At 36.2% G+C, this 22,639-nt stretch overlaps 1 protein-coding gene across 4 annotated transcripts; it reads right to left on the reverse strand.

Moving 5' to 3' along the window:
* Positions 1–419: 419 nt before the first annotated feature.
* upp2 (uridine phosphorylase 2) lies at positions 420–17,127 on the reverse strand. Of its 4 annotated transcripts, XR_008838328.1 has the most exons (8): positions 16,901–17,127; positions 16,568–16,682; positions 16,284–16,442; positions 13,416–13,530; positions 12,999–13,208; positions 10,985–11,131; positions 2,167–2,266; positions 1,719–1,803 (listed from the first exon to the last, which is right to left on the reverse strand). XR_008838328.1 is itself a non-coding variant. In XM_056464924.1 (7 exons), the coding sequence occupies exons 1-7, from the start codon at positions 16,951–16,953 to the stop codon at positions 1,661–1,663; spliced, it is 942 nt and encodes a 313-aa protein (XP_056320899.1). In that variant the 5' UTR covers positions 16,954–17,127; the 3' UTR covers positions 420–1,660. The 4 variants fall into 4 exon arrangements, 3 of the variants coding, with proteins under 3 accessions (XP_056320899.1, XP_056320901.1, XP_056320900.1); XM_056464924.1 differs by lacking the exon at positions 2,167–2,266 and having other exon boundaries at positions 420–1,803; XM_056464926.1 differs by lacking the exon at positions 2,167–2,266 and having other exon boundaries at positions 420–1,803; positions 16,568–16,678; positions 16,901–16,981.
* Between the last annotated feature and the right edge of the window lie 5,512 nt (positions 17,128–22,639).

A 22,639-nucleotide genomic window follows, 5' to 3' on the forward strand; every position in this document is an offset into this window, starting at 1 on the left:
ATAACCTTAAGAGAGTGATTCACACCAGACATCCCAAGAGTATTGCAGAACTGAAAAAGTTTTGTAAACAGGAATAGTCCAAAATCCCTTCTGACCGTTGTGCAGGTTATTGCTGCCAAAAAAGTGTCAACCACACTGTAAAAAAATTCTGTAAAATTTACGAAAAAAATACTGGCAGCTATGGTTGCTAGATTTTTTTTGGAAAAAATACAGAATTTTTCTCTAAATTAGTTTTTACCTGTTACCTGTTACCTGTTATGGTACAATTGAAATGAAGGTACACAATTGTTCTCATAAAAAGGTACATAAGTGTTGGACAACTCCTTCTTTATTACAATATCTATGAAAATAAATATTCCTGGAGAGGCAAAGTGATTTTATGAATAATTTCCATATTAAAACATGAATCATCATTTAAAAGCATGTTTAAAGAAACTCATAAACTTTAATTATTAAGTTCTATAATACAAAACAACTAGTAAAACAAAACTATACATTAGGTATTGTAAACTAAACATTTAAGGCATTTTTAATAAACATTTGGTAAGCATTTTCTGATAGATACATTTTCATTATTGATATCTGCACCTTTTGGTGTTTGCTTTCCACTATGCACGTGAGCGGGCAAAAGTCCTGCATATGCAAAGTGTTCATACAGACATTTTACTATTGTAAAAATAATCAAACATTGTGCATATCTCATTACAATACTTTTGCATAATTCTATTTCTATTTTAAAATTACAAAGTGATTACAAAGGCATCTTGAAATATGTTTTATATTGTACATGAGAGAATGTATTTCTGTAACATTTTTTGTGAGAAGTGTTGTGAAATGTTTAAATGTTAAAAATAAGTTTACAAATTAAGTTATGTGTAATAAAATGAAATGATACATGGGAAAAAGTGTTGAACACATGAAGTAAAGCAGCTGAAATCTCTCTGCCCTTCACCATTGTAAATTAAAATTAGCTGCTTCAGTCCAACATCTACATTACTGTACCTGAGGATGAAGATGAAACCAGGATGGACATTTCGGCAAGACAATGACGCAAAACACAGCCATGGAAACTTTAAAATGGTTTCAGAGAAAGAAAATCCATCTGTAGAATGGCCCAGCTATTCCCCTGACTTTAATCCAATACAAAATCTAAAATAAAAAAATAAAAAACATCTGATTTGATGGACGAGACCGTGAGAACCATCAAGCTTATTTTACACTCTGTTGAAGTCTGTGAAAAAAGTCACACCTGAGCAATGCATGAAATTTCCATATGAGAGTCCTCTTTAGCTGCCATCACCAAAAAAAAAACAAAAAAACTTTTATATAAAGTATTAATTACATTTCAGTAGTTCAGTACTTTCTCCTTGTGTCATTTCATTGTTATTACAAATGTAAAAAAAATTTTTTGGATTGTTTGGGTTTTTACCAAAATTTGGTTAAATTCCATGTCAACAGCTCTTTTAGAAATATTACTCCCAGAAAAACAACAACAAAAAAAACATGGCATACTCAATACTTATTTCCCATCGTGTACAGTATATAGACTATTATGATACTAAAAGTGTTTTCATTGAGTTGAGAGAAAGTAAGTCAACATTAACAATTTACAGATACTATGAACAGAATTATGTACATTGTAGATGTTCATTGCATGATTTTATAAGATAAGTCCAAGTCGTTTTTTGATTAAGTGGGCCACAAGACGCTGTGGTCTCTGTTGATATTCCATAAGAGTATCATGAGGTGTAGAAATCTGATCCCCCTCAAACCGATTCAGAAGAGTCACACACACCACTGCAGCTGCAAAACAAATAAAAAAATAAGAAAAAAGTTGATTACTTAATATTTAATTAGTAAGAAGGGAACAGAGACAATATGTCAGCGCAACATATTAGAGGAATTACCAGATGTCCAATCACTCCGAAGAGTAAGAAATATGGACAGTGAATGCTTATGAATTGGCAAGAGCAGCTCCTTGTAGGTGTGGCTGATTTTAATCAGCTGAGTATATAGCTCAGTGGTCCTCAACCACCAGGCCGCGGACCAGTACCAGTTCAAGGATAAATTGGTACCGGGCCGCACAAGAAATCATTAATAATTCTAAACGATCTTTTATTTTGAAAAATCTTTTATTTTGAAAAATGACTGTAATCTCTCGCTTACATCTTGAGCGCCCAACTTTAACCCACAGACGTCTTTGGAAAGTTTCTTTGCTAAGGGGAGAAGACCCAGCGAAGGACCTGCGAACTGCCAAGGAATATATCTGTAACACATTTGTCAACAAATCAGGTGAATTCACCATGTCTGTGCAAGAAGATCAACTGCTGCAGATCGCAAATAACGGCAGACTTTTAGGGGTCGTTTCTATCTTTCTATCGTTTCTATCTTCATATCTTTTTTAGAGTTCGCACAAGTTTGTTATTTCCAGTTGAGGTGCACGACTTGCTCGTTCAAGTGGCGTTAAGCACTCGCGCCTTCCAGACACACTCAGTTGAATGAATGCCACGAACGCACTACGAGTCACGTGACAAGACCTGACTGTTGTCATACTTTGTATGGAATAAGCACATTTGAGTAGACTAATTCTCTCAGACAAGCATAGAGCACCCAAACATGGCAGTGCTTTGTAATTTTCTCCATAAATAAAACTTGTATCAGAGTGACAGCAATGTTTTGTCAGCTTGTCATCCTCCGAGAAAACTGTTGATGGTCGCCCAGCAACCTAAGACCCAACCAATAAGAGAATGGTGAACCAAGCTTACTTTCCTCTTGGTTGCTGGGTAGCACCAGTCAGGTTCCACCAGCTAGCCAGAAACCATCTCAACTCTAAGACTGTAAAATCTTGTGAATGTGTTGTGTGTCGCCCTATCCAGTGTGCTAACCTCTGCTTACGGCACTTTCCTTCTGCACACCACCATAATAGATGAAGAGCTGCTCAGATAATCTTATGAGAACACAGCAATTAAAGGGCTGGATCTGCCACCTCCGCAGGCAGCACTTGCATGCTTACTAACTGTTTTGGAAAGGGATTGGTAGGAACCCTAGGCACATAGCAAAAGTGCCTGAAATTTAGGCTGACCAAAACCAGCAGATTCATGGACTGATTTCAAGTTACTAAGTCGAGTGGCTCGAGCAGATCTTACTGAAGGCCTGCTAGAACTACAGAGAGATTCCAAAAAGTAATGAAAGGAACGAGGAACCGGATGATGAGGTTATGATTCCCAAGCGTGCTGCCATCCAAAGAATCATGATGAGTTGAGATGGCAACAACATAAACCTTCAGTGTGGAGGGTGACAGCCTTGGCAACAGCTTATCCTAAAGAAAAGATAACACAACACTGATCTGGCATGTTCGGGGGGGTTTTATGACAGAAGTCACCACTCAGCGAATAAACTCTACTTCAGGGAGTAGGCATGCCTCATAGAGGGTGCTCTAGCTTGAGTGATGGTGTTAACCACACTGTAAAACCCAACTCAAAAATTTACTCAAAATTTACTGGAAGTTAATTATACTCATTTGAAAAGAGTTTTGAACACAGTGTTGAAGTTAATGAAGTAATTAAGTTAGTGTTGATTGAGCATTAATGATGAACACCTTTTACTGAAGAGTACCTTTTACCTATTACTGAAGAGAAACACAAAACTAGAGCTGACTTCAGTCACAGCCTTAAATGAAATAAAACACATTCAATCTCTTAAAATCTTAACAGAGGACCAATAAACAACTCCACAAACAGTATCAACAGCTTTCTCGTATTACTAACCTGCTAGACTTTGATCCTGTTAGATGTATACAAAAGCCCTTTGCAATCCACTGAAAAAATATTGTTAGACGTCACTATTGATCAGAACAGCGGTTGCTTTTGTAGGTCTCTTTGACTTCATTTGTAGTGTTAGTTTCTCTTGAATGTTGTAATTTTAAAGGGCACCTATGGTGAAGAATCTACTTTTCAAGCTGTTTGGACAGAAATGTGTTTAAGTGTATAAACTCACATATTGGGGTGAAATAAACTCACCCAGTCCTTTTTTTTTTTTTAAATTTAACAACATAAAAACGGTGGACCAATTGGAGCGGTTTTTAACTTTATGTAGGAGTGCGGTCCCCCCGCCCACCAATATTGATTGACAGCTGTGCGCATTAACATGTCCGGTAGTCACGTGTTTAATCATATCATCAAGAGAGGACGAGCGCAAAGCAGCCAGGAATAAAAGGTGTGTTCAGTTCGCTAGGATCATCAATCATCATCACACGTGATCAAGAGTTTATAATGTTTTAAAACTGAGCATGTGTGTAATGAATTACAGCGTTTCACTTCAGATTCACTTAATTAGCACAGCCTCGTGTCAGAACAATTATAAAGGAAGATGCTTCAATCGCGGTTTGTGGATGTTAAATCGGGTATATTTTGTACATGAACATAACATATATCCATACAGCAGTGGATATTACCAGTATCATGTCACATATGCCTGCAAAACGAGTGCAAAGCTTAACGCTCTCTCTCTCTCTCTCTGTGTGTGTGTGTGTGTGTGTGTGTGTGTGTGTGTGTGTGTGTGTGTGAGTGAGTGTGTGTGTGTGTGTGTGTGTGTGTGTGTGTGTCTGAGTGTCTGAGCTATGTGTGTGTGGGTGTATATCTGCGCTACGTGTGTGTGTGTATGTGTCTGCGCTATGTGTTTGTGTCCTTGCTGTGTGTGTGCGTGAACTTTGTAATGACATTGTGTGTGACTCATTGTTGCAAATCCACAAAAAATGCATCAAATACTAATTGTTAAAGTTCTTACTGTAGTATTTCTCACACACGTTATGTGAGATCTGCTTCCTGAGGCAGCCGAGGGCGGCGATTGCTGACAGGCACGTGCGAACGGTGGGCGGGGAGGACTAGCCTTAAATGCCAGTACAAAAAAAACAGCAAAACCTTTTTTCCAGCTATAATATAGACACTTCAAACAGCTATAATAAATAATCTGATGGGTGTTTTGAGCTGAAACTTTACAGACACATTCTGGGGACACAAAAGACTTGTATTAAATATGAAAAAAGGGGTAACCTATGTGCCCTTTAAGTTTGACAAGAAAAAGAAGGAATGCTATCAGGTTAAATAATTACATTGCAGAATCATAATTAATATTGTTATTTAAATTCATTTATAATAAAGTTGATGATATGTTATTGGATGTGAAGTATTGAATAAAGTAGATGCTTAATTTAACTATACTTTATTAAGGGCTTCTAAACAAACATACATGAATGTTTTCTTCACATCAGAACAAATTAAGGGATAGAGACGTCAAGAATCAGAGTATGGCTCTTTCTCAATTCCAAGAACGCAGTGAATGGACTTGCTTTTTTGTGAAGACCGGTCTTGCCAGGTCACCTGGGAAGAACGAACTCGGGAAACTGCGAGAACAGAGAACGCATCCTGTGAGAAATGGGATGCTGCTTTCTTTCTAATGGTCATGTGACCTTCACACATTTTTAACAGAAAATTATTTAAACATTACAGCATTCATACAACGATTTATTGTTTTTTCCCCCTTTTTCACAATATATACTATGCATAAAGACTAATATACTACTATACATTGCACAATACAAATAAAACCAATTTCAATACGAATTTCAGCAAATAAACACCCTTAATGCGTTTATTCCTTTATTAAAATTTTCATGTTAATGTTTATATTCACCATTTCCTTTTGGGAAACTCCTGAGATAAATAAGTTGTATCTCTGAACTTTATTAATAAATCTATATAAAATGCTGCACTTGCTACCTCTAGTTGCAATGACTTCTGGGACTTCTTGAGTGAGTTTTGCACTCTAGTCTGCATCAATATATCCTCGATATCAAAAGCACATCTGAGAAGATTTGAAATACAGCCCATGAGTCTTAATGATAATAACACGTCTCACATTGCAGTGCTTGCTGGGAGAATGCTTCAATACTTATCCATAAAGCAAACACTGTTCACATTAGTGGTGATGTCTTAAGTAAATTATTATTTTCATAGAATTTCAGAAGGCAGATGAACTCAAGTAGGTTGGTAATAAGTAAAGCTTCTCATACTGTTTGTTGAGTTGTTTAATGATCCTCTGCTGAAATGTTGAAAGATTGAATGTGTTTTATTTCTTTCAGCTGGTTGTGTATGGTTGTAGGACATTTAAAATTGTTTTCAGCCATCTGTGTTTAGTACTAGAAAGTTTAGCCACTGTTTCCTTGGTTACTGTAAGAGCTTGTGTGTGGAGCCGGACATTTTCCTGGCTCTCTGATGTTCTCCGTGATCATCGCTCAAAACTTCGGGCTGCTGAGAGAATTTGGCCAAAAACTAAAAATCCTGAACAGCTCATAACATACCAAACTCTTCTGTCTTCTTTCTCGGCTGAGGTTACTTCTGCAAAGCAGACATACTTCCGTCAAAAAGTCAACAGTGCCACCAATCCTCGCTTACCTTTTAAAACATTTTCCTCCCTCCTCTATCCTCCTCCTCCACCCGCATCCTCCACACTCACTACTGACGAATTTGCTACATTCTTTTGCACCAAAACTGCAAAAATCAGTGCTCAATTTGCTGCACCTACAACAAACACGCAAGATACACCACCAACACCACACACACTCACCTCTTTTTCCCAGCTCTCTGAGTCTGAGGTGTCCAATCTCGTGCTATCTAGCCATGCAACCACCTGTCCGCTTGTTCCCATTCCCTCTCATCTTTTGCAAGCCATTTCTCCTGCAGTCATACCAACACTGACTCACATAATTAACACATCTCTTGACTCTGGTCTATTCCCTACTTCATTTAAGCAGGCTAGGGTAACCCCACTGCTAAAGAAACCCAACCTGGATCAAACGCTACTTGAAAACTACCGACCGGTATCCCTGCTTCCATTCATGGCCAAGATTTTGGAGAAAGTAGTGTTCAATCAAGTCCTGGACTTTCTTACTCAAAACAACCTCATGGACAACAAGCAATCTGGCTTTAAGAAAGGCCACTCAACTGAGACTGCCCTGCTCTCGGTCGTGGAGGATCTCAGACTGGCTAAAGCAGACTCTAAATCATCTGCCCTCATCTTGCTAGATTTATCAGCTGCTTTTGACACTGTAAACCACCAGATCCTGCTATCTACGCTTGAGTCACTGGGCGTCGCAGGCATTGTTATTCAATGGTTCAGTTCTTACCTCTCGGACAGGTCATTCAGGGTGTCTTGGAGGGGAGAGGTGTCCAACCTACAGCATCTAAACACTGGGGTACCTCAGGACTCTGTTCTTGGGCCACTTCTCTTCTCCATCTACACGACATCTTCATCCAGAAACATGGATTTTCTTACCACTGCTATGCTGATGATACCCAGCTGTACCTCTCTTTTCACCCTGATGATCCCTCGGTTCCAGCTCGCATTTCAGCCTGCCTGTCAGACATTTCACACTGGATGAAAGATCATCATTTTCAGCTTAACCTCGCGAAAACGGAAATGCTTGAAGTTTCTGCCAACCTGACTCTACACCATAACTTTTCAATCTTGATGGATGGGGCAACCATTACTTCATCCAAAATGGTAAAAAGCCTTGGAGTAACGATTAATGACCAACTAAACTTCTCTAACCACATTTCTAGAACTGCTCGATCTTGCAGATTCACAGTCTATAACATCAGAAAGGTCCGACCCTTCCTATCTAAACATACAGCTCAACTTATTGTTCAAGCTCTTGTTCTCTCCAAACTGGACTATTGCAACTCTCTACTAGCCGGGCTTCCAGCTAATTCTATCAAACCTCTTCAGCTGCTTCAGAACGCAGCAGCACGAGTGGTCTTTGATGAACCCAAAAGAGCACATGTCACTCCGTTACTCACCCGTTTGCACTGGCTGCCAGTTGCTGCTCGCATCAAATTCAAAGCTCTGATGTTTGCTTACAAAGCGACCTCTGGCTTTGCTCCTTCGTATCTGCTCTCACTTCTGCAGATTTATGTGCCCTCCAGAAACTTGCGTTCTGTGAATGAACGTCGCCTCGTTGTTCCATCCCTAAGAGGGAAGAAATCACTTTCCCGAACTCTCACATTCAATCTGCCCAGTTGGTGGAATGAACTCCCTAACTACATCAGAACAGCAGAGTCACTTGCTGTCTTCAAGAAACGACTAAAAACTCAACTGTTTAGTATCCACTTTCCTTCCTAATCTTAACTGCCTCTCTGGCTATACCACTAACTGTACTCTCTCTCTCTCAAAAAAAAAAAAAAAAACTTTACTAATGCTTTTGCTTCTTAGACTTTACACACCTGAAACTTGTTTATATCACTTGTTCACTGCTGCTCTTATAGTTGTATAAATTGCTTCCTTGTCCTCATTTGTAAGTCGCTTTGGATAAAAGCGTCTGCTAAATGACTAAATGTAAATGTAAAGTCAGCTCTAGTTTTGTGTTTCTCTTCAGTAATTCTGCTTTATAACAGCAGGTGTTCATCATAAATGCTCAATCAACACTAACTTAATCACTTAACTCCTTACTTCAACTTAAATAGAGTAAATTTACATTACTCATATAGATTAGTTTTTGAACTCAAATGGTGTGTAGCAATCAGTTTCCTCAAACAGTTTGAGTTGCCTTAACTTATTGGGTTTTACAGTACTCAATTGATTTGAGTTCTCTTGATTTATTGGGTTTTACTGTGCTCAAATTGCTTTGTGTACTCAAATTGATTAAGTTCACAGTACTCATTAGGATTAGTCTTTGAACTTAAATGGTTTTTTCCAATCCGTTTCCTCAAATGGTTTGAGTTACCTTAACTTATTGGGTTTTACAGTGCACTAAAGCTATTAGGTCACCCAAACGGTGCATGTGCTGCATCTATGAACAACATGTGGAGGTATTTGTGCAGGCCCTGGAGTTATCTGTGAGGCAGCACATCCGTACAGAGGGGGGGGCCTTAGTCAAAAAATAAAACAACCGACAATGGGTCAGGTATCGGGAGGAACAAACAGGTCCATCTGGGCTTCTCCAAAGCCCAACATATCAGCAGAACCACACCAGGGTGGAGTCTCTATTATCCTGGGAGCATCAGCTGCTGTGAGAGCTCATTGGCTGCACAGTTGAGGTTGACCAGGATGTGAACAACATGCAGTGATTTCAGACACGTGAACTGAGAATGTGTTTCCATTCCAACACTGATTGGAACTGATGGAGGGCGAGAAACACTGCCAACAGCTCCAGGCAATTGATATGCCAATGCAACTGGGTTTTGGTCCACGAACCTGCAGACGCATGCTCATTGCACATGGCTCCCAGCCTGTACTGGAAGCATCTTTTACCATGACAACTTGCCTGAACACTTGTTTTAAGGGTACCCAACTCAGAAGTTCTGTCCAGAAACATGGTTATGATGGTCACCCACTGCATCCCCATGTGCCATGCCCATCTGGGGACCCAATTATGAATCCAGGACTGAAGTGGCCTAACATGTTTCAGTTTGTGCAGCGTGACAGAGGCTGCAGATGCTATATGCCCCAGGAGCCTCTGAAAAGATTTGAGTGGCACCACTGTTTTTCTGTAGAACAGCCAGGACAGCACCAGCCTGGCCCACTCGTTGGTAAGGTGCGCCATCATGAAGATTGAGTCCAGCTGCATTCTAAGATAAGACATGCTCTGTCCCCACTGAATCGCATTGTTGAGTCTGATCATCCAAATGAGCCAGTGCAATGGACTGGGCAGCTCTAAACAGGCTGCTAGTGCCTGAACGAGAGGTACCAGAGTGATTGCTGAAGGACCAGTTGTAGGAGTCCCAAGGAAGAGCTAAAAGTGAGAGATTGGCTCTTACCTTCCTCCCAGTATCCCACGAAGAGGCTGGAGGTGTAATAGAAAGGAGCACATTCTCTGACACCCTCTGAACCTGTGGTGAAGTGTACCGAGGTTGCGAGCTGGAAGGCATCACATTCTATGCTGGTAGAGTTCATGCTTTTACACCCGGAGATGTGGAAAAGTGTTATGCTTTTTGAAAATTTGGTTGCAGTCGGGTGGCTGGCCAGTGGCAAGGTGTTGTGCAGCAATGGGGATCCCTGGCTCTCCACTGAGGAAAAAGCAGTTTTCCTCTTCTCTGGGTGGCCCATGTCAGGATTGCTTTGCTTCGTATGTCTACATGAGCTCACTGTGCACCACCAAAAAGAAGGGGACGGGGGCTCATAGGGTTTGCCCCTCTTATTAGCCTCCATGTCATACCCATCTAGTCGGTCCAGTGGCTGGACCGGGGGTAATGACACCTCCAGTCTTACCACTGAAGCAGCTCAGGAAAACATTGCCATCATGTTTGATTCAAGGTCCGAGATCGCGTCATGACCCACCCTTTTTCTTACTCTTCAGAGTGATTGGTCATTTGGCAATTCCCCCAATATGCCATGCTAATGAAACTCAGAGTTTCCAAGCTGATAGTGAACTAAAGTATACTTCCGTATTTATTACAGTTTAACAGTTATATAGTTTCACAATTACACTAATAAATACTACAGTATGCTGCAAAGCATTTATAAACAAACATTTGTTAATACTATAAGATACTATATATGATACACTTTACAATAGTATTGTTCAAGAACACTATAGAATTTACTACAAATGACAATATATTTATTTTTATGTGAGCAGACTTGGAAATGTTTTTTGTGCTCCTCATTCTCAAGCATATCAATTTGGATATATAAGGAATCATCTTGCATTTACATGCAATGTAAAGATTTGTTTTTCTCCCTTTTTTTGGTCTGAAACACAATGGTCAGGCAATATGACAATATTTTTTATGTATAATATAAAATGTCGATTTTTGAAAAATATTTGTTTTATTACCTTTAACAATATATTTATTATATTATACATTTATTTAAATGTCAGTCTTATCTGTATAGTGTGCTCTCATAATGATTAGGGGCACACCCAGTTATTTTTAGGCTCTGTTAATGTGATGATAATGACAGAATACACTGTAATTATCTAAAGTACCTTTAAGATTGCAGACATGACACATGGCAGCAAAGACACTGGACTCCATCTCAATGTTTCTGACACCTGCCTCACTTGCTTTCCGCAGATATTCAAATTTTTCTTCAGTAGAAAATGAGCACACGGCTCCATCCAGTCGCCCCTGACCTAAAAGAGGAAAAAGAGATCATGCATGTCTCTAGATGGAATAAACTAAATTTTAAGGTAAAATCTTCAAAAGCAGATTCTGATTTATCATGAATATGGTTAATAGGGTGCAAAGTGCAATGCTTTAAATACAGTTTTAAAGCTAATGCTTGGCAAATCTGATAGTAGATTAATAGTTGGCCTTTTAGAATATGAATGTGGGCCACTTTAGGCAGTTATGCAGCATTGGTGGTATTTCTTCGGCCCAGACAAAATGAATGTGAGCCTGGAGTGGCCCACCTGTACAATGGCAAAGGGGGGGGCCAAAGATTCAAATTCATGTATGGGCCAGATTTGGCACTTATGGCAAAATGTAATCTGAAGTTTAACCTAATGTGGCCCATGTGAAAAATGATAAATTTGGCCCAAATGATGGAGGACAAATGTGGGCCACAGTCAGCAAAAATGTGGCATAGTCATTTAAGGGTAATCTGGGTCTAAACCTAAAGTGGCTCACACGTGTAAGTGCAAATGTGGCCCAGTTATCTTAAAACATATGTGTGGCACTTTGGGCAAATATTTCACACAGCAAGCTCTGGCTATTGTGGCTGTGAGCCTAATGTGGCCTATAGAAAATATGGCAAATGTAGCCCAGTTATTTTAAAACATATGTGGGCCACTTTTGGCAAATATTTGGCACAGTAAACTCTGGCTAATGCAACCATTAGCCTATAGTGGCCCAGAGAAGATATGACAAATGTGGTCCAGTTATCTTAAAACAAATGTGGGCCACTTTTAGCAAATATTTGGCACAGTTAGCTCTGGCTAATGTTGCTGTTAACCTGAAGCGGCCCAGAGAAGATATGGTCAATGTGGCCCAGTTATCTTGAAACATATGTGGGCCACATAGACTAAAGTCACCATCATGGTGAAAAGTGTTTGCTTTAGTTGGGCTCATAGCCCTGAACCACTTAAATAAATTTACTTTTAGGCTGCTGTAACTTTTAAGAATTTTGCTTGAAAAGTTTATTCATTAAAGCAAACAAGACAAGTAAACTAACAATTAAATTAAGTCAGGCACAACCTGTGATTAAATAATATAATTCACTGATGTTAGTCAATATTCAATCCATTATTAGAAGTAATGTAATACCATGCTTGCACATACCACAGAATAATGAAGGTTTGTAAGCTAAAAAAGTTCTATGATTTACCTCTTGCACACAGAGACATCAATAATCAGCACATGAACCTCAACAACGGTGACAATTAACAAAATGAACAACGCTCACAAACCTTACAAAGAGGAGACTAAAAGTGATAAAATCAACAACGTCAACATAAACAGCAGAATCAAAAGCAAATAAGGAAAACTGTAGCATCAATAAGCTATATAATGTCTTCATACTGCAATGCATGCTGGGATTTTTGTACTTTGCCACACCCAGCAAGTGTAAGGTGTAGGCCAGATCTGGGCCAGAATAAAAGCAAACTGTGGCCCAGAATAGGGACAATTTTGGTTTATTTGGTTGAATTCTAGCTGCCATGTGGTATGGCTATGGCTTAATTGTGGCCCATATCTGGCAAACAGGAGTGGACCGCCCAATTACCATCATTCCATGCGGTATGTGGGCCGAATTTAAGTGTCTGGTGAGGGCCGGATTTGAGCCACGTGAATTTTGCTAGCTGGGGAATCACACCACTTCACTAAAAGTAAACACTATTAGGGGTAAAAAAAAACCTTCAGAGCCAACTACCTATCTTACAACCACATTTTTTATTTTATGCATTTGACAGAGCATTTTATTCTGTGTGAATAGTATGGGCTAATACATTGAACGAAAACTAAACAAACAAAATAAAAAACATGGGTGAACGAACAAATTACCTTCGTAGAAATCATGCGTGCACATTGTGTTTCCAATAACAGTGGGCATATCTGTAAGCTCAGATGAATACTGCAGCAGTTCCTGGGCCACATCCACATCAAGCTCTGTGCTCCTGGTGATTACCTTTCCCAAAACCACCTGCTCAAACTGTGGCCTGAAGAATGAGTCCACAGCTTTATCTGTGATCACTACGGTACCTGCAGCCAGGCCTGTGTAGTCAAAGAAAAAGCTAAATATCCCTTTCTCCAGAATTACAGAGCAGCAAACCTATTTAATTAATTTTTTCTTCCTTCAAACAGTACTAAGCTCTTATATGTAATGGCTTAGAATTGATTGACCGATTTTATCATTAAACTTTTTAGAGTGATGTATTTTTGCTTCACATGTCTGTGATACAATAAGCAAGAAGTGCTCACCAACTCCGCCTGATGTGCCAATGCGAAAGATGATGACATCACGACAACGAGCATGATAGAGCAATTTAATGAGCTCATGCAGCATGATGGAGATGGAGGGAACACCCATGCCATGCTATCAGAAACACATACCAGAAAATACATCAGCAATAATGCAAGTAAAAAACAAGAAAGTGATTCTATTCCTTTTTTTAATATGATGTAAGATTTTTTTTTTGTTTAAGAAATCGAGTAGCATTCAGTCAGTATTTTTTTAACTACTCATCTATCTTTGCCCATTTTTTATTTATTTATTTATTTTAAAGAAAGGCGAGTAGTGCTTGACCATGCAAAATGTACTTCCACAATGCTACATTTGTATAAGCAGTTTGTTATTGGCTCAGGTTAAAAGAGACTGCCAAGAAAAATGTTCACTTTTTTAACAATATTAATATGGCATGAAGTCTACACTGTTAAAAACTGTCCCGTTAAAAAAAAAACGGTAAGTTACTGGCTGCTCGGTTGCCATGTATTTTTGGTTCAGCAGCAACCTGCGAAACTGGACGCATGACCTTGCGTTTCCGGTCTGACGCATTCGCGTGCATATTAATGGAAGTCTATGGGAAGAAAAGCCCAGTGTGACCGCAGCTTTAAGTGCTTGTTCCGGGTTTCTTCCCACTGCAGCCTCGCTTTGGTTCTTTAAAATGGCAGCCGCGTGAAATAAGCATATAATTCTCAATCCTCCTTTAATTAAACACTTAATTATCTCATTAACTTCATCACTGTCTGAGTGTTCAACCCTCTGTAGTGAGGACACTAGTGAGGATTTTGCTCTGGCATTAAAAGGGTTAAATGTGTTCGATGAAAAATACAGACTGTGGAATGTATTTTTAACAGAAAAATTCTGTAAATTAAATTTACGACCGTAAAATGTAAAAAAAAAAAAAAAAAACAGTAGGCTACTTGCAACTACAGCTGCCTGTATTTTTCCGTAAAATCAAGAGAAAAACAGCAAAATACTGTAAAACGTTTTTTGGTGTCACCATTGTGGAGGATAGTAGCATCTGGGTACAAGTCCAAGATGAACTAAAATAGGTGTAGTTTCTATTGGTTCAGTTAACTGTATAGTTACTAAAGTAGTAAAATTATGCTTCCTAATTGTGAACACAGATGAGCACATTGCATTGAATGTTTTATTTGTACACTAAGCTATGTTTTTGTGAACTGAACATTGTGTCAGTTCATGAAATACAATTATTTTCCGTAAATTAAAACATTTATATGGGAAAATTCTGGCAACAACAGCTGCTGGTATTTTTCTGTAGATTTAACTGATTTTTTGATAGTGTATGTATGTGTTTAATTAGTTCATTTGAAATTGTTCCTTTATGTTCATTAATCCAGGGTTTTAGAATGTCTTGAAAGTCTTGTGGCTGACTGTATTGTACAGGCTTATTGCCCTTAAACTTCTTTTAGTTCGGCTCTTAAATGAGTTGGGTACCTGGAGATGTTGCTCGTTGCACTGCCACCGATCATACTGTTTTTTTTTTTTTTTGTTTATTATTATTTAAACCCACTTATTTTAAATATTTCAAATAGCTTGCCATAAACAAAATAGATAAAAAAAATCGATTTTATTTTATATATATATATATATATATATATATATATATATATATATATATATATATATATATATATATATATATATATATATATATATATATATATATATATATATAAATAACCTAATCAAAATCAATAGGAGGAAATAAAATAATAAAAATTAGTACCCTTTGTTATAGCAACTGGGCCCAATGTGTTTTTATTCTGGTCCTGCTAAAAACTATAAAATGAAACAATAAAAAACACTTAGTGAACATTATTATTATTATTATTATTATTATTATTATTATTATTATTGTTGTTGTTGTTATTTTTTAGACCTACAGTAGCTTGGAATCAATCATGCAAACCAGGTGCTGTTCGCAAATGTCTTGCTCAGCATCAGGTGCACAGCAGAAAGATGTTTGGTAGCGAACTATAGGCATATATTATTATTATTATTATTATTATTATTATTATTATTATTATTATTATTATTAATAATATTATTATATAGGCCTTGCTCGGAAATAATCATGCAAACCAGGTTCTGCAGCAAGAAGTTAAATTATGACCTTATTTTAATGACAAATGTCTAATAATACTGCTAATTTACATTTTTATTTAATTTATGCATACACAATGAATGTAAACTGATCAAATGATAGAATATGTAAACTTAGTTGCTGGCTGCTGGCTCTTATTTTTAGGGCTACGTCACGAGCTTGGATTTGGTTGACCAAACAGAGGGTATCTTTTGGTCATTGGATTTTCATTTTAGAAACAGATAATGAAAAACAAAAAACGAGTCGTTTTTTGATTTTCGTTTCCTACCCTAAATCAAAAAACAAAAATCGAGCCAAAATTGATTTTTTTTTGGTTTCTTGGGAGTAAACGAAAAACAAAACAATGGCCGTTTCCTTCATTTTTTTTTTGTTTGAAAACGGATATGGATTGGACGGAAGATACCCTGGTTGTACACAGACCCGAAACGTACACGCACCGTGAACGAGGGCACAAAGTGTGATTTCAAGCACAGACCTGAAAATGTCGAATCTGAACTTGGTTAACTCAGTTTTCTGCTGTTGGTTACTTTCTCGAAAACAAAAATAATACCCAGAATGCACTGTTTTAACAGAATATCACTGTTTTAGTAAAAAAACCTTATTTTACTGTAGAATCTGACCATTTTAACAGCAATTTTTACAGTGTATTTAAGCCTGTCACATAATTTAGAAGACAAATAGTTCATACTCAAACTTCATCCATATGTAATAGACTTACACTTATGGAAAGCACAGGTCCCACTTTATACATAGAGTATCTGTCTGTTCCTTCACAGATATCTTTAATGTCTGCAGTGTTGCTGGGCATCTCCAGCTGCTCATGTATATATTTAGCAAACGTTCTCATTCGATTGGGACTTCCACCAACACAAACAAACTATAGAAAATGACAGAAAGATATGTATAATATTATAATATGTTATGATAATGTGTGATTTTTGTTAATTCAGAAGAATTGCGTTTTTATATAACTTTAAATCTGCTTTCAGCTGCCTGACACACCTTTATATCTCCAAACATCTGGGGCAGGTCATGGGTCTTGGTGCTCAGGCTGAAATGATACAAGATGTCCTCTTCCATGCCGTCCAGATGAGGGTTATTCACATACTCCGCCTGTCTATGACACATTAAACAAGTTACTATCTTAGATTAAGATAATAGACAGTGAAAAACAAATCTGTAATACATTAAATGTTAACAGAGTGCAGTTAACATAAATGTACGAGTATGCTTATAGAAGGTTAGTACATAGGTACTGTATTTTACTAAAAAAGGTATTTCATATAAAAAAGTATGTCAGTAAATGGTGAGTGAAGATCAAGTAGTTTTTCTTACCGAATGTAATTGTTTTGCTTATTTCCAGTGTTGTTCATTAAAATAGGTGCCATAATTCTTGTTAGAAAAAAAACAATTTTTTTTTTTTACAGCAAGATATCAATAAAATATATGCAGAATTAAATATAATACGTAAGTAGGAAAGTATTTTTTAGGAAAAAACAATCCTTTTGATATATTCTACTGAATTTTCTCTCTTTACAGACCTCTGTCATTAGAATGATAAACATTCGATTCTACATATGTATTTTTTTCTCTAAGACAAGCTCTTATATAGAGCTCAGAATGCATTGATTGGTTATTGAGGGAGGTGTAACCCCTGCTCCTTCTGTTTCCACCTGGTAACTGATCTCCATTTGAAATGTTGATAAACAGACTGCAGACTGTAGCACTGTGCTAACATTACCTCTGAACACAGACACATCTGATGTGTGTAGTTTGTGCAAGTGTATTTGTTTTTTGTTGATCTATATATGTTTTCCAGGTGATTGTTTTACTTCACTGCTTCATCTACTCAAAATCATTAAAAAAAATCTCATTTTAATTTTGCAGCTTAATCAAAGTAATGTATAAACATATTCATATTTGCATACATTCAGTTAAGTATAATTGTTCTATGTTGACTGTTCCAGTGTTTGAGCAATTATGTAACCCGATCAATGGAGATGACAAAACTCAATGGTTAAATAAATATTGTTTACGTTTATTTGATAAAATATTAACATTCTGTAGACCATCTTCCAGGCCATCTGTGCTCTGTGAAACAGATTGTGAAGCTCTGTGAAACAAATGTTTAAAAGACATCAAGTACTTGGGTTGTATGATTTAAGCATAATTAAAAAAAATAATTATATTTCCAGTCACACAATGAGAGTGAAGAAAATCATCTTTATCTTTTGAAGAAAAGCTTTTGATAAATTTAGAATTTTTAGTTTTGCTAAATGAAGTTAAAACAATCACACACACACACACACACACACACACGCATGCACGCACGCACGCACACACACACACACTATTCTGTGTAGACCTTTATTTGCATACAGCACAGGAAACAACTCATCGTTTTGCAACAGCTCTTCAATAGATTACACATTAAATCAAAGCAAAACAACAAACAGTAGAAAACAGGATTTTAAGCACACTGTTTAGGCTAACACACATAATAAAATTGCAGTGCAACATTTAATTTTACAGTGCAGTAGCTTTATTAGTATTTATCTTTTACTATTTTAGCTACACTTTGTGTAAACATTTAAAAGATGTAAAACCATCATTCAAATGAATGTAAAGTATGACATAATTCCATTATACATTTAGATTTGTTTGTACATTGAATCAACAGGGATAGATTAAATGTTTTATGTTTGACAATGTTGTGATTAAAAAAAATATTTTTTGAACTATACATCTTGACGTGAATCAATATGTTGACCTGTATCTTAAGTTATTAGTCCTAATGTAAAGTTGTGACTGATGCTTTACTGAAATGAATTAAAATGTACTTATATAAAGCATAAAAACTATAAAAGTTTTTTTTTTTAATCCACATGTATTGCAGCACCAGAAGAGGGTGCCTGAGACTAGAGCAGCTTAATGAAAGTCAATACGCAGAAAGCAGTTGCCCACATTTCAATCACAGTCAGAGATATATTTTCTGTAATTTTGACAGTGCCGTATAAAAAGCATAACAAATGACTAAAGAAGTTGGTTACACCACAGAGTATCACAGTATTCCTTTGCTGTACACTCTTGATGTCCTTGCTGTAGTGACTTTTGGTGGCTCTGGACTGATGACTGCTAAAAGACAACTCAACTCAAGTTCTATCATGTGAAATGAAAGCACAATTTAATCAGGATCTTTAGGGCCTCAACTAAAAAGTTTTAGGTGTGTCTGTGGAATGGCCTGTTGCAGAAGGTTTGCCCTCTGCTGTGTTCCCAGACTGCACAATGGTGGGAACTTTGGGAGCGCAGCTCTGAGATTGGCTCTATTTTTAAACACTACATCCACAATCTGTCAAGGCCTGTTCCACAGAGTCCTGCCACCAGCAGTCTTTCCAAGCCATGGAATTCAACCAAGGACAACTCTCCATGTGTGATGAAAAACATCTGGACTGAACTGCAGAGACAAGCTAGACCGTTTTCACTAACGTATTTGTGTAATTTTCAATAATAATAATAATAATAATAATAATAATAATAATAATAATAATAATAATAATAAAAAGACAAATCCTTAGGGTTTAAACATTTGATATTTGGTATTACGCTGTAAACCCAAATTGGTAAGCAGAACTAAAAAAAATTATGTAACTTGTTAACTCAGTATGTAGCATGTAATCAAAATACTTAAGTTTTGAAATATAAATTTTTTAAGATCATGAACTTAAAAATTAAATATTTCAAAACCTAAATGTTTTGATTACACTCTACATACCCTTTTCATTACAGTTAAATTAAAACTTATGAAATCACCTTAAATATTTAAGTTAAAGTGACTTAAAATATTGCTTACTCATTCTCATGGCATTAACTTTACATTACTCAAAAAACATAAGTGCACAAAGAACCACTTTTAAGTTGAATGAACTCAATATCTATTAGTATCTTTGTCTTTTTGTTTTAAGTACAAGTAACTCAAAACATTTAAAAAACAATACTCAAAGTTGTATGCCTCAAAACTACATTTTTTTCATCTCAAGTATTTTAACTACAGAAAACTTAAACAGTTTAAATTACAGTGTGCTGATTCCTTGCCCTTGCTTATTTATTTATTCTTATTCATTAAATGCATTATTGCCTTCATGTGTGATTGTAAATAACAAACAGCTTTTCAATTCATTAGTAACTATACAGTTTCTTTTAAATAAAAGAAGATGCAGATAACATCAAATACTCCTAATTCATCTTGGACTTGAACATCACAGACGCTACTATCCTGCACAATGGTGACACAATACAGTATTTTGCTGTTTTTTTTCTTGATTTTACAAAGAAAATACTGGTAGCTGTAGTTTCCAGTGATCTTCTGTTTTTAACTTTTTACATTCATAAATTTACAGAATATTCCATTAAAAATACATTCAACACTATGTATTTTTCATCCAACACATTTAACCCCTTAAATCTCAGAGCAAAATCCTAACTAGTGTCCTCACTACAGAGTGTTGAACACTAAGGCAGTGATGAAGTAATGAGATAATTAAGTGTCTCATTAAAGGAGGATTGAGAATTATTGATGAATAACTGTAGACAAGCAGAATCACTGAAGGAAAAAAAACAAGACCACATAGCACAAATTACAGCCAAAACCAAAGATGAAAGCAAGTGAAAAAAAAAACTCTAAATAAAAAAAATAATTAACAAAAATAACATTTATTACACAAAATGTAATTTCTCAAGATCTCAGCAGAGGATCATTAAAGAACTCTACAAGCATCAGGATCTTCACCCATTATTATTCTTTGACTTTGTTTCTGTCAAATGTGAACAAAAGCTCTTAATTAAATTGTTGTAGTTCATTTAAGGTCACTGTGATGGAGATTAGCATCTGATTTTGGGCTCTTCAACTTCTTATTTTATCTTATTTTATTATTTTTTAATTATTTTTTTTTATTAGAATATACAAAAGGTACACAATTTGAGAATGCAAATACAAAGAAATAAAACAATAACAAAAATACAAAAAACAAAAACAATACAATCAAGTACCGGTAGGTGCGTGTGTTTGTGTGTGTGTGTGTGTGTGTGTGTGTGTGTGTGTGCGCGCATGTGTGCATGTAAAGGTAACTTGTTAAACAGGTCAGAGTACATACAAAAGGAACAATAACAGTCACTAAATGAAGCAAGTAACTTATATAAGGAGTGACAACAATGCTTGTGATATAATGATAGTAATAATGACAGCAAACAAGCAAGAAAGGGCAACAGTAATAATCATTAACAACAACCACTACAATAATAAAAATAATAATAATGAAAATAAATCCCAAGTACTACACCAACTACTACTACTACTACTACAGAGAGTTTCTAATGCTACAACTATTACTACTGCTACTACAGCCACAACCACTACTACTCCTACAATGTGTACTACTACTGAACCTATTACAACGACCACTACCACTGATACTACTACTACATCTACTACTGATACTACTACAGGAATGACTGCCACTACAACATCTACATCAACAACGTCCACTGCTTCTGATACTACTACACAGACAACGACAATGACTACTACTACTACTACTACACATCCACTACTTCTGATACCACTATACCAACGACATCTACTACTACAGATACTACTTCAACTACTACTTCCAAAACCCAAACTACAACTTCAACCACTACTACTACTACTATGACTACTACTACAACTACAGCAACCTGAATAATGACAATGGTAGAGATACTTGTAATAATGATAATGAGGAGATAACAGGACAAGTCAGGACAGTACTAATAATAATGATAACAAAAGTAGAAGTAATAATATTGATGATAATAGTGAGGAGGTGAGGGGGGTGGGGTGGGGTTGGGATTTCAGGAACAGAACAAATAATATTATTAATAATAATAATAATAATAATAATAATAATAACAATAATACTACTAATAATAATAATAATAATAATAATAATAATAATAATAAGTAGAAAAAAGAAAGAGAAGCAATAGAAGATTAGAAAATTAGAAAAGGAGAGAAAAAAAGAAAGGGTAGAAGAAGAAAAGGAAGTGAAAACAATTAGCAGCAGACAAGACAATGAGAATATTGAGAGAAGGAAAAAAAAAACATTACTATGATAATATACAGACAGTAAAAACTCAAAGTAAAGAATAATATTGAAAAGAAGAATTTAGGTAATACTAGGATTAGTTAATAATAGTAATAATAATAATAATAAAAAAGAATGAAATATCGAGAGGAACGATAAATGTGATAACAATGATATACTAACATCGATAATAATAATGATAATACTAATAATAATAAAACAACAACAGCTTTCACAATAATTTGAGGTGGTGGAAGGTATAAAATCATCATTAAAGTGTATACTGTTTGCCAGTTGCTTTGTGATGCATTAAAAAAGTATGACGTGTGGCATGGATCAGTCCAGTGCAGTGCACAGGCTGCCATGCCCACGCCACACTTACCCTGTGAGTGTAGTATATGTAAGTATATGCAAGGATTTTTTTCTTTCTTTTCTCTTTCTTCTTTCCATTAAATCAAATAATTATTATTATTGTTACCTTTGAAGTTATATGGAACATGGTTGTGGAAAAAAAAGAGAAAAAACAAAGAGGAAAAACTAAAACAAAAAAAAAAAATGAAAGAAAAAAAAGTTTGATAGAACTTTTTGTTTTTTTCCTTTTAATTTATTCATGTTTAATTAGATTTGATATTAAAGACATATATATGTATATATATTTTCTTTTCTCTTACCTCTACCTGACCCCCTCTCCCCCCTCTCCTCTTGTTTATGTACTGATGAAGGTGTTGTTGGGGAATGGCTTTAGGCAAAGAGAATCTTCTATGGAGATGAATTCTGTTAATAAATTTTTCCAGGATGAGATGTGAATGGTATTTCTTGATTTCCAGTTCATGAGGATAGTTTTCTTGGCAATAGTTAACGCCACCAGAAGTAATTGACCATTTGTATTATTTATATCTATTGTGGATATGTCACCTAATATGCAGAGGGAAGGAGACAATGGGATGTGACA

The sequence above is a fragment of the Danio aesculapii genome, chromosome 9 (genome assembly GCF_903798145.1).
Source record: "Danio aesculapii chromosome 9, fDanAes4.1, whole genome shotgun sequence".
In the NCBI taxonomy this organism is placed as follows: Eukaryota; Metazoa; Chordata; class Actinopteri; order Cypriniformes; family Danionidae; genus Danio; species Danio aesculapii.